This window comes from Hyperoodon ampullatus, assembly GCF_949752795.1.
Source record: "Hyperoodon ampullatus genome assembly, chromosome: 4".
In the NCBI taxonomy this organism is placed as follows: Eukaryota; Metazoa; Chordata; class Mammalia; order Artiodactyla; family Ziphiidae; genus Hyperoodon; species Hyperoodon ampullatus.
In genome coordinates this window covers 69,068,616-69,081,865 of record NC_136917.1, presented here as the reverse complement: position 1 = coordinate 69,081,865, position 13,250 = coordinate 69,068,616, and the positions used below count along the sequence as shown (strand labels likewise).

The 13,250-nt window shown below is 37.3% G+C and overlaps 1 protein-coding gene across 1 annotated transcript in view; it reads right to left on the bottom strand.

Moving 5' to 3' along the window:
- Positions 1-13,250, bottom strand: part of FBN2 (fibrillin 2) — a gene marked incomplete at both ends in the record, with an annotated part of 228,924 nt that overhangs the window by 47,772 nt on the left and 167,902 nt on the right. Inside the window, 7 exons of the mRNA XM_079704022.1 lie at positions 5,341-5,466; positions 7,358-7,480; positions 9,771-9,893; positions 10,986-11,111; positions 11,448-11,573; positions 11,730-11,852; positions 12,316-12,441. Coding sequence (XP_079560148.1) covers positions 5,341-5,466; positions 7,358-7,480; positions 9,771-9,893; positions 10,986-11,111; positions 11,448-11,573; positions 11,730-11,852; positions 12,316-12,441 — 873 coding nt within the window. The remainder of the gene's footprint in view (positions 1-5,340; positions 5,467-7,357; positions 7,481-9,770; positions 9,894-10,985; positions 11,112-11,447; positions 11,574-11,729; positions 11,853-12,315; positions 12,442-13,250) is intronic.

Below are 13,250 nucleotides of genomic sequence, written 5' to 3'. Positions count from 1 at the left end.
ATTTTCTTTTTCTTTGACCAGGGATGTCACATAAATGGCAAGCAACTAATGTTCATATGGGGCAGAAATATGAAAGAATATTATCTTATTTTATTGACAGTATTTTACTGTCTTGGGCTGTAAAATACTTCAGAAAAAAATTGGCCTAGGGCATAAAAACTTTTTAGAAATTAAATATGAACGTGTTAAAGGAATAAGATTGTAAAAAATTAAAGATAAAAACAAATTCAAAGATTATAATAATTAAGTGAAAACAGAAGATGTTTTATAAACATCTACAACATACAAAATATACAACATAAATATTTTAAATATTAAATATATCTTTTAAATTATTTAAGTTAAATTTTTTTTAAACTTTTCTTGTTATGTAATCTGATCTGTTATAATAAAGTCAGTTATAAACAGGGAAAGAAGTTTTTTCCCAGTAGTGTGTAATAAGATCATCCATTGCCCCACATTCCTCCAAATCTCATTAAGATATCCCTATTGGACTGAAATCATAAATTCAGTTTATGGAAGTCTTCCATGAAGCTTTAACTCAAAATAAACAAGAAGTTATTACTCCTCATTCGTATGAAAATGAAGGCATAGTGTGCCTGTACAGCTGTAGAAGTAATCTGTATTTCTACTCATAGGAAGAGGATGGACATTTTTGTACACAAATTACCTCATATCCTGAGAATGCAGACCAGGCATGCCATTTTAGGCTGGACTAGACAAGTCATTCTAAAATGCTGTCTTGAGACAGTTATATCTTAAGTATAAACGGGTCTTTTGGTCATTTATGATTGTCAAAATAAAGCATTGCAACTATCTTATATTTAAAGTATGGTTCAAATTGTGTCTAGAAGTTCAATTGATGTGTAAAGTTGTCTTTACTTGTATTGGGGCAATAAACAAAGTTATTCTTTTTATATAAATCAGTAAAGACTCAGTAAGTTAGTTTATAATTGAGTTGTGTTAATCTATAAATTGAAGTGGAATTGTATTATCAGCCTTCTGCATATGCATTTTACTTTTAAGTGAACTTTATTAGAAATAACTTCCATTTAAATAACGTAAAAGTTGCGTGGAATAAGGTATTTTAAGAGAATACTGTCTTGTTTTTATAAAATTGATGCATATTCAGAAATTTGAACAATACAGAAAAGTGGTGATAGGAAACAGAAAAGATAGAAAACACAGAAAATAAGATAGCAAGAACAAAAATCACTCCAAAATGCTTCTATCCAGAATTATCATTGTAATTGGATGAACACCATTCCAAATATTGATATTTCTCAGTGCATATTCACAGAGAGTAAAGCTGAAACAATTTCCATGCATTAGATCAATTTTTCATTATCTCAGTATCTTCTAAAATGTTTCCTAATGTTAAGAATTGATGAAAACACTAAAACTGTATCATCTTTTGGCTTTATGTTAAAATTCAAACACAATTTTAAGACAGTATTAATGGATTCTATACAATGATGATTAACAATTAGCATCCATATATGCTTCTAACTCATTTTTGTTATTCATATTATTTTCACTTTTTAAATGTTCATGGCATTTACCATAATCTCTACAGTATTTAGTACTAATTCTTTAAAGGAATCAATCATATTTTTATTGTCACTTCTCCATTTATTTCTTGATTAGCTGTTTTTCATTGCTGATAAGTTGTGTGCTTTTCTTGTTTTTGTTTTTGTTTTGTTTTTTTTTGCCCAAGACAAGAAGAGAGAGCCCACAGGTGGTTTCTTTCTGAATTATTTCACTTGTCAGGATATGTCTATTGTCTTTTTTTAAAAATAAATTTATTTATTTTATTTATTTATTTTTTGACTGTGTTGGGTCTTCATTGCTGTGCACAGGCTTTCTTTAGTCGCGGTGAGCGGGGGTTACTCTTCGTTGCGGTGCGTAGGCTTCTCATTGAGGTGGCCTCTCTTGTTGCGAAGCATGGGCTCTAGGCGCGAGGGCTTCAGCAGTTGTGGTGCGTGGGTTTCAGTAGTTGTGGCGCATGGGCTCTAGAGTACAGGCTCAGTTGCTGGCGCAACTGGCTGAGTTGCTCCTTGGCATGTGGAAGCTTCCCGGACCAGGGCTCGAACCCGTGTCCCCTGCACTGGCAGGAGGATTCTTAACCACTGCACCACCAGGGAAACCCTGTCTATTGTCTTTATAATTAACTAACTCTGAGGTATAAGATTCTTGTCACTGTGTCCTGATAACTGTGAGGGCAGCATTCTAATGTGTGTTGGTACTGAATGTTTGTTTTGTTCATGACTTGCCTTTTCTACCTGCAGTTTGAAGAATCTCTATTACTTAAGTTGACAAATTCAATAAGGCTAAATAAAAATGATTTACTTCTTTCTGTATATTCAGGTCCTTCTTCTATTTCAGGAAAATGTTTGGTTGTTTAATACTTTTTTTCTATTCAATTTTTAGGGACTCTTCACTTCAGAAACACCCATTATACTTAAGTTTATGGTCTTTGTCTTTTCTCTAATAGTGTTAATTTATCCTCTCCCCCTTTTTTTTCACTGTGATTATCTCACGTCCATTCTCTATGGTAGTAATTATATTTTCATCTCCTCTGTTCTTTGCTGTGTCTGTTTAATTGTTCTCTTATTTTGCTGCATTGGTCCACGTTTTTTGTCTCCCTTAACTCTGCAATATCTCTTTTTGTCTTTTTTTCTGTTTTTATAATCACTTTGAACTTGTTCAATCATATGTTTTCATTAAGGTTATCTGTGGTACAATATACCTATGCGAAACTGGCTCTTGTTCCTTGAGTAGTTTTCCTCTACTCTGGATTGATTATTTATCTGCTTTTTGTATGCTTTTTTTGTTATTGTTGTTTCCATAGAACACCTGCACAGTTGCTGTTTCAGTTTGTTTACACATTACTTGGTCAGCTCTTTCAAGAGTTTTATATACAGTTGATGCTTGAACAACATACATTTGAACTGTGCAGGTCCACTTGTACATGGATTTTTTTCAATAGTAAATACTACAGTGTATGTAGTACAACTACACTATCTGCAGTTGGTTAAATGTGTGGACATGGAACCGCGAATGCAGAGAACTTGTGAACACTGAGGGCCGACTACAAGTTATACACAGATTTCCCCCCCGTGCTGAGGGTAGGTGTCCCTAGCCCCCATGTTATTCAAGTGTCAACTGTACTCTGATACAGTTTAGATGGAGCTTCTTGACATCCTCCCTTCTTTTTTGATTTGGGCTTTCTATGGAAGACAGCTTGGGGTATGGGTTTCATTATAGCTTCTATTCTGTGGCCCAGAGTTTCATAAGGTGGGGGAAGAGGAGAAATATGGATGGGTGGACCTCCACTGGGCTCTGTGTGCTCTTTGTTGGTGAACCTGGCCCCTGCTCTCTCTTCAGAAATCATACTAAATGCTCTGTATCTGGGTTTACTCCATCTGATGGAGTCCTAACCTGTCCCTGAGGAGGTTCTTGCAGGTTCTGTACTTTCCCATTTTGGTGAAGAATACTGGGAAATGGCCAACTCCAGCAGTTTTTTAAACTCTATAGAAATTCTGAGAATTTATGATTAGAGGTAGATGCTGAGTGGAAAATGTTGATTAGAGGATCAATTCAAAGGGGCATCAATTTATAATAAGATGGGAAAATATCAAGTAATTAAAGTAATAAATTCAGGATAAACTGTCTAGATGTGCCAGATCTCATAGAAGAGAGAAGACAAAACCATGGAGAAACAGGCAGAACCATGGAATTACATTTTTGGGATCTCAAAAGTTGGCATCTGGTTAAATGGAGCAGACGGTGAGCTACATGTGTGCCACTCTCAGGTGCCCTGGCAACTGGGATTTCTCTCCATGGAAACATATTTTTGGAAAGCCAACATGAGAAGGAAGTACAGTAAACAGAAACTATTTAGCATCACCTTGAGGGAGGTTCTGCGAGAAGTTTTGGAAGGCCACAAGTAATGGAACAGAATTATGAAAGGGAAATGTTGTCTTATGTATAAAGGGTTAATTTTGAAATTTTATGTTGGTAAAAGTGTCTGGCTATTTCTAACTTATCCCTTTTCCCACCAATTCTTGTCACGCTGACATGGGTAATAAATCATGTAATTCCATAAACACATTGACTCACAGTTTCTACTAATTGACTTCAATGCTTAGAAGGAACCAGGACTAGGAAAAAAATAAAGCTCATTCTACAGCTGCCCTGTATAAAATGGTTTAGATTCTGCCCAACCTAGCAGGTCAAAGTAGAAGCATGAATACTTTCAGTTTCTAATATCATCTTCCCAGAGCCTACTATTCATTCTCTCATTCTGATTCTCTCCAAATTGGTAGATATCTATGGAAATTTCCATGATCTTTTAGGCACACTTTCTTTCTTCAGTGACACTTCTGGTGGTGGGGCAGAGTCAGGCTCTACTCCAAGCTATGCCAGATTGCATAATTTTTGTTTGGTTGATGCTGGTGAAGTGTGTGTGTGTGTGTGTGTCTGTGTGTGTGTGTGTCTGTGTGTGTGCGTGCGCTGGCATTTACTATTTCTGTTCATTTGATTAGATACTCATGTAGGGAAAGCCTGTAATCTGGTTTCATTTTATAATCTTTGCTAGCAGTTAGCCTGAGTTTTTTTTTAAGGTTTTCTATGAATCACTAATTTTGTTAAAACCTGATGGCATATGAATTGTTTTCAATCCTTTTCCTTTATTTACATTTTCATGTACTTTTATGAACACAATGATGGTCCAAACTCTATGTAATGTAAATTGAGTCTCTAATGTAAAAGAAAATCCAAATTCTTTTTCTTGGAAAGATATTACACTAGTCATGAAGTCCCATTTCTAGGAAAGGGGGTGATGTCATAACTTAGAGGCAGGAGACATGACTATTAAGCAAAAGGTGCAGTTCTTGATGAGTCCCTGAAGAGGACTTCCAGTCCCAGACATACAGACAGTTGACTAAAGCATAAAGGTAATGCCAAAAATGAGCTACTTAGATTTTGATAAACACATTAAATAGCAGTGATTGAGGTACACAATATATTTTAAAAGCTGAACAGTTTATCCACATCTCATTCATTTAGTGATAAAAAAAGAAATAGTTAAAAAAAAAGAAAAACGAATAAGCCAAAGTTCCAACTCTTGGCTCTTGGCCAGGAAAACTTCATAAGAGATGAAAGCCACCTTCATCATTATTCATTCGGCAAAATAATCCATGCTTAAACAAATGACTTTTATGTGTGCAGCATGTGCTGTGTATTCTGCTTCCAGGTGGAGCCTGTTCAGCCCTTTTTGTGGTTTCATTTGCTGTAGTTGATCCAACTTGGAAATGAGTTGGAATCCTGGTGACCCACCTTGGCAGGATCTGCTGTCTGAGGCTGGAGTGAAGCCCATCTCACACTCGCAGCGATATGCACCCGGGACGTTGAGGCATTGTCCATTCTCACAGAGATTTATGTTTTCTGCACACTCATCAACATCTGTTGAAGGAGCAAATTACATCTCTATTAAGTTCCAAATCTCATGACATTTTTTTCTTTGCTCTATAACTAAACCAGTCTCGCTGGCCTGAGTTAGTGCTCGTTAACATGAAACAACAATTATCCATATACACCTAAATAAGGGTATACAACTTGATAGCAGAGCTGTTTATGCCCTAACATTCAATTCCATTATGATGAACAGGAGGAAAGAGGTGTATCTCACATCTGTCTCAGTTCTCTTTAATGCTAATTTGATGCATCTGTGTTATGCCAACATCATTTAGATATAACCAAGAACATTGGAATTAATCTTAAAATGGTGTTATTTCACTTGAAAACATTACAGTATTAAAATGAACAACTTTTTCACTAGTTCAAGTATTTTTAAGCAAGTAAGGGACACTCTATGGGAGTGAGAAAAGTTTCTTTCATGCCATTACAATCTCAATAAAATATTCTATTTTAATTACACAAATGAGTATTATTCATAGAACTTAAAGACAATTTCTTTGATTCTATCAAATGGAAAAAGGGGGGAAGGGCAGAAATGTTTATTGAGGGCCTAACATTTGCCAGGGAGTGTGCTAGCTGCCTGACATTCATGTTTTCACTTAGTTCACCAACCCTGTGAGGTTTACAAGAGGAAGAACCTGAGGCTAAGAGGAGGCGACTGATGCCTGGGAGTCACAGTGATCTAATCTGCGGCTGAGCCAGGGTCTAGGTCCAGCTGTGTCTGATACCAAGGCCATGCCCCTGCCCTCACACCACGGTGCAGAGACATGTTAAGAAAGATGCAGTACCCGAGGTTTAAAAGTAACGAAGCTTTACAACTGAATAAACATGTTTTCTTTTTTTTTTTTTTTTTTGCGGTACACGGGCCTCTCACTGTTGTGGCCTCTCCCATTGCAGAGCACAGGCTCCGGACGCACAGGCTCAGTGGCCATGGCTCACGGGCCCAGCCGCTCCGCGGCATGTGGGATCTTCCCGGACTGGGGCACGACCCCGTGTCCCCTGCATCGGCAGGCAGACTCTCAACCACTGCGCCACCAGGGAAGCCCTAAACATGTTTTCTTAAAGAGGCATTAGAAAACTGTAAGTCTGTGTTTTTGATGTCAATAATTAGAAAGAACTATCTTTTAATTTGGGGTTTAAAGTGTGCACTGAAACTCAACTGAGAAACACCTATCTCTCAAGCTTAAAAGTATCATTCTTTATGTCCAGCAAGATGATCTAGTCTTTTACGTGAATATAATGAGTGGATGTTTTATCCTCAAGGAATGCAGAGTGAATTTACTCACATCCATTAAGCTCTTATGATGCATGTTTCTAAGCTCTTTACTTGTATTATTCCATTTAATCCTTTCAATACCATGTGATAAACTGAGATTTTGATCAACACAATAACTAGCAGTGATTGGGTAGGTCATAGATTTTATTTTAAGAAGCTGTATAGTTTTCCCAACATGTCATTCATTCAATGATATAAAAGAAAAAAGGAAATAGTATTTATTATTATTATTACCACCATGTCCATTTCAAAATGGAGAAACTAAGGACACACAGGTTAAGTCATCTACTTAAGGCTATATGGCCAGTAAGCAGCATAGGCAAGATCTGGATCCAGATGGTCTGACTCAGAGTCTGTATTTTTGACCATTATGTTAATTAATGAATAAAAGGAAATGACAGTCACTAAGAGTACATGATAGTAATAAATGCCATTATTTTAAAAAATTTCCAGGTTTTTGCGTTTAATATAAGCAAAAGATACATATTCACCTTAAGTCAAGTGTAAAAACAGGTAGTGATTTCAGCCTCCTTTACCTACAGTCTTCTTCTGATGATGAAAACATACAGAGTGTTGCATGAAAATCAGCACCTCACCCACCTGAGCAGGTAAATCCATCTCCAGTGAACCCTTCGGAGCAGGCACAGCGGTAGGAGCCTGGGGTATTGACACACTGAGCATTTATGCTGCACTGGTGGGTTCCATTAGAACATTCGTCCAGATCTGCATGTCAAGAGAGCATAGCAATAAAGTTCAGAAATGCAAGTGGAATATTTAAACACCCAGGAAGATTTTCATTTGTCTTAATTTAAATGTAAACTGGCCCCAAACTGGCCAAATGGAATGTATTTTAGTTTACTGGTCAAGTTGCAGTTCTATATAATTTTCTAAGACCTCAGACCTATGATCCAAAATGTTCATGCTACAAACATGGGCTAAAATAATTAGTTCAAGCGTTTTGTGAGCTGTCTAATCAACTAGAATTATAATGTTTAAAAGAAAACCAGGCCTAGATTTCCTTCTGATTTCTACTGAGGGTGAATTTTATCATTGGCTACCTTATCACTAAAAAGGGGGTCAATTTTCAAGATAATACTGAATTTCAGAGCAGGACAATTACCATCAAATTTTCAAGTTCATTTTATAGATGAGGAAACCAAGATATGATTCTTGACCTCATGGAGCCCCTAGTCTAGTGGAAAAGACAGATGTTAAACACAGAAAATTACATTAAATACTGTTATACATGTACCATGAAGAAAAGTTACAAGGTATAAGGAAATAAGGAGGGTGTCTAATTTGGATTGCAGGAATTAGGAAAGCTCCACTGAGGAAGTAATTTTTAGTTAACTTCACACCTGAAGGATGAGCAAGAGTTGACCTGCAAACAGAAGTAGGGATGGGTCTTCCTTGCAGAGGGAACAGCGCGTATAAAAACACTGAGAAGGACAAGAGCTTTGATGTGACAAAAATTAAAGGAGGTCAGAGTGACAAAGCACAATGTAGGAGACCAAGGATGAAGGAAAGTGAAGCTGGAGAGATAGTGGGAAGATGCCAGAGGGTCTTGTAAACCATGTGAAGGAAGCTGAATTTTATCCTAAATTTAATGGATTAAAATGACAATTGTGAAGAAATCAGATCCATGGTTTAAAAAATCTACCTGGCTGCAATGTGGAGAATGGATTGCGGGAGGACCAGAGAGGGAGTAAGCAAACATATGAGGAGGTTCTTTTAGCAGCTAACAGAGAGAAAGGGCTGGGGTGGGGGGCAGATTGAGAGAGAGAACAGTTGTGATGAGAGCAGGGGGATGGAGATGGAAAGGAGTGGATGGATTGGGATGCCATTTTGGAGTAGAGGTGCCTGGACATGGTTAAATCTTTTGTATTAGCGGCAGGCTATTTTTCGATAGCTGGCCAGAGTGATAGATGGACAAGAAGCACAAAAAACAGGAGGCTAGAGGAGAGAAAAACAGTAAACAAATGGGACTAGAAAAATGGGAATGGGGATATAGCTGAAAAGTTGTGAGATTAATGATAGAGAAATGGCTGGACTCAAGTGGGTAGCTAGTGGACTTAGTGACACCATGAGAGAACTTTCCTTAGCAAAGTTATTTAAAAACTATGTTAACTGAAATTCTGGAGTCAGCTCATAAACATTTGACAAATCTAAAACAATTGAGTAGGTAAGAAAGTACATTCAAATTAACTTATGTTATTAATAAGAGATCTTAAAATTATCCTTTAATTCTTGCTGCAGGCTTATCAGGTTTTAATGAGTAATCATGGGGAGGTCGGTTTTGCTTGCTTTAATTTGTAATTTAAATAGACCTGGATAATTTACGAGTTGCAACATGCCTTATTGTTGAGGCACATAAAACACTGAACGTATCAAGCAGCACTATGAATGACATCAAGGGTAAAATCCAGTTCCTTGCCTCACAGCTATAAAGGACTTATTAGACTCTGGTCAAGAACTATACAACTTGGAGAATGGCAACTGTCTTCACATTCTCCTTCTAATCTGGCTTCTTGGAATCCAAAACATTTAGATTTCTCTGGAAGAATAATTCTATTTTCTATTAAGAAGCTGGTATTGACCACTTACTATAGACCTAGGTTATCTGAAAAAAATCTTTTCATTCCCTTAATTTATTTCACTGGGTTTTAAATCTCACTGTTACTCTATGAAAAAACTGGAAAAATATATTAGTCATGTTTCATCCTACAGCTGTTTGGATTTCTGGCTGCACATCAAATAATTTTTACTGAACAACAACACATTAAAAAGCAGATGCCAAGGCATATTGTTGTAATTTGATCATTTATACCAAAGTTAAAGGAAACTCTTAGGCAAGAATTATCTTGCAACGAAAGACAGCCTTTAATTTTCAAGAGAATAAATAAAAATAAGAGGCATGTTCCTATTTAAGTATGTAGGTTAACAACTGTGCAAAGAAGAGCCTCTAGGGATTTTGTGTCTTAGCAAAGGTTATTTACATTTGCAAAATACTCACCAATACATTTGATGCCATTTCCAACCCAGCCTTCTCTGCAGCTACATTTGAAGCTTCCTGGGACGTTTAGACATGAGGCATGCATGTCACAGTTGTGGGCACCAATTTCACACTCATCCACATCTGAGAAACCATAGTTAATATGAAGATAAGATACAACCTAGTTAATTCTACTTCCAAGAGATTTCTGTATAGGCAAAATTTTAAAGTAAACACAGAGAAAACATTAACGTCACTTTTATTTTTAATATGTTTAGACTTCAACAGGATTTGGAAGTTCATGATCCAAATCAAACAAGGCCTTCCCTGAAAGAAACTGCCAGCCAGAATATATAAAAATAATCACTGGAAATGTTATCTGGAAAGTGACCAGATGCTTTTATCAGAATTATGTATATAGTGTCTGTGTATGTGGTACACATACATATGAACATGCAGAGTTCTTCTTTCATTACTTGCTCTTCCCTGGAGGTGTCAGCTTAAGGCCTAGGCTGCAGTCTAAGTCACCCACCACCTGGCTTGAGCAAAATACCACACTAGAGCCTTGAGCAATGATGGACATTTGGCCCAAAGCACTGACCTTGGAGGTTCAACCCCCATCCGCCCTTCAAAAGGCTAAAACTATTTCGTAGAGAACAGGAATAAGAGATAAAATGAATGGGGTGAACAAAGAAAAAAAGCGAAGAGAGGAAATTTGGGCAGGGAGAAGAGAAGACAAAAGCAAATGGAAAGAGAGGAGAGAAGAGCAGAGAAAAAGATGGGGGAAAGAAAGGAAGGAAAAGAGTCTAAATATAAGTTTAGATTAATTTTTGTTAGTTTAAAAGAACTGCAAAACTCAGCAAGCACCTGGGATTCCTCCAGGTCTTTTGGTGCTTCTTCCTTACGTATATCTCCTGTTTGGGCAGGAGAAAGTGAACGTTGCCCCAAGAGCTACCAGGAGCACATCAGAACCATGGGGGCCAGATTCCACACCCATTCTCCCACTCCATGACCAAGCACGCAGCCAGGTCTGCAGCTTGGTAGCTGAGACCATGCTCATCTACCACAGAGAAGAGACAAACGCATCACACATGCTCTGGGCCAGTTACTCATCACATAACTGTCACAACCTGGTGTGGGTGAAAGTACAAGAAATTCCAGGGAACAAATGATGTTGAAGGTTAACCTCTGAAATATAAGAAGCTGAAACACAGGGGATACAAGCTTGAGACCTACCTGTGCATCCTGTGGTCCCCTTCTTTACTGAATACCCCAGCTGACAGTGGCAAATGAAGGATCCCTTGGTGTTCTCACATTCCCCAAACATGCAGATGTTTGAATTTAAGTCACATTCATTCACGTCTAGGAAATTGATTTTCAACACCTTGGTTAATACTTGTTTATTCTAGTAATTCAAAAGCTATGTTTTAAACTGAATAGCGTACTAATGAGATACACAAATAACGTTTAAAATATTATGTATTTGCAGGACACAGTATTACAGATAAATATATTGTATTTAAGGATTTTTTTTTCAAATAATTCTTCCTTTTTGGCTTTCACATCTTCTAATACAATGGTTTGAATTTTAAAAATAACCAAAAAAGCCTTTTCTTCTTAGGTGTGCATGTGTGTGTGTGTGTGTGTGTGTGTGTGCATACTGTACATAAATATTTATCCTGTTCTTATGGTACCCACCAATGCATGTTTTCATGTCCATTGAAGCCATGAAGCCATCATAACACAGACAGCGATACTCTCCAGGAATGTTGGTACACTGCCCACCATCACAGATATCAGGATTATTTTCACATTCATCAATATCTGATGATACAAAATCAAAATCAAATGAAAAACAAGGATGACTTTTATTAAGCTCATGCATTTTTTTCCATCCAGTTCCACAGAAAATATGTGGAGCCAGATTTGTAAGATAAGATTAACCAGATGTACAAAGTCTGTGTATTTTCCTTCCTGTACCTGCGCACGATCTCCCATCTGGCATCAGGGCATAACCTTCACTGCAGCTACATTCATAGCTTCCTTCTGCATTAGTGCACTGGGTGTCACAGCCTCCGTTCATTATCATACATTCGTCAATATCTGTAAAAACATTGCCACCATGTTACTTGTCAGGGATACTTCCTTAAAAAAAAAAAAAAGAGAGTTTTTCTACTTCTTCTTAAGCAGACAATGCTTCAGTGGCTTTGGATTTTTCTCCCCACTATTCATGTTGATTGATCATTGTAACATTAGCCTTTCTTAGCTCCTCTCACTTCCTTTTAGACAGCATTTCATTTGACATTCAGCTCCAGTAACCTAAGATTAAAGAATTCAGATACACCATATAGGACTAAATATATATCTAGAGAGAAATATAGGATGTTTCTTATTATAAAACCAAAGGTTCCTCTGCAAAACCACCAAACCATGGCATCTGCCCCCATTCTTAGATTTGTTTTTAGGACAAAGGACTCCCATCGGCGTCATTATATATTCCGTGCCAGAAGCATTCCTCGACTGACTTGAGAAATACAACTTCCCGACCTGTCTGGCCTACCCTTACCTGTACAGCCCTGTCGGTCTGGCGTGGCCTGGTACCCAGCATTGCAGGAGCACTGATAAGTTCCGATCATGTTTACACATTTTCCATTTCTACAGAGATTGTCACTCAGGGAGCATTCATTAATATCTATAAAAAGATACACAGAGTTAATGTTTTATGAAATCACAACACCACTTAAACTATCAAGAACATGCAGCATCAGAGCAATGGTCTCCAAAGGGCTTTATTTACTTCAGGGGGAAGTAAGATGATCTCTTGCAACAATTCAAAGAAAACGCCAGAATCTATATTTCTCCTAGTTCTATCTACAACAGTGTTCTCCAGTGGAACTTTTTACATTGATGGAACTGTTACATATCTGTGCTGTCCAATATGTAGCTGTTACTGAGTGCTTGAAACATGGATACTGTGACTAAGGAACTGAATTTTTAACGTTATTTAATTTTGATAAAATTTAAATAACCACGTGTGGCTAGTGAGTACCACATTAAACCACATCCACCTAGCACATGCCCCAAATAAAGCTTAATACTTAATCTATGAATTTACACTGGAACCCTCAACTGGTCTTAATTGGATGGTTATGTGTTGTCTAAATAACATGAAGGTTCCTGAGGGAAGACAGCTGGTTCCACAAAACAGAGGGGCTGAAAATAGGGCCCTCAGTTTTTAAGTTTTCATGGCATTGTGTTCACAGGGCCTGGATAGGTGGATTACAGATTATATTGCCTGTTTTTAAGTAAACTAACCCTTATAAGATGGGCAGATGCCTTAAAGAAAACGCCTGCAAAGATCTGTGGAAGAAACTAGTACTAATAATGCAAAAAGAGAAGAGCAAGAAAATGGTAGAGTGACACTTCCTCACACAAGTTACCTGTCAAACACAGTCTAAGGTAAAAATCAGATATAACAAGAAATTCACCCCAAATTCTCAA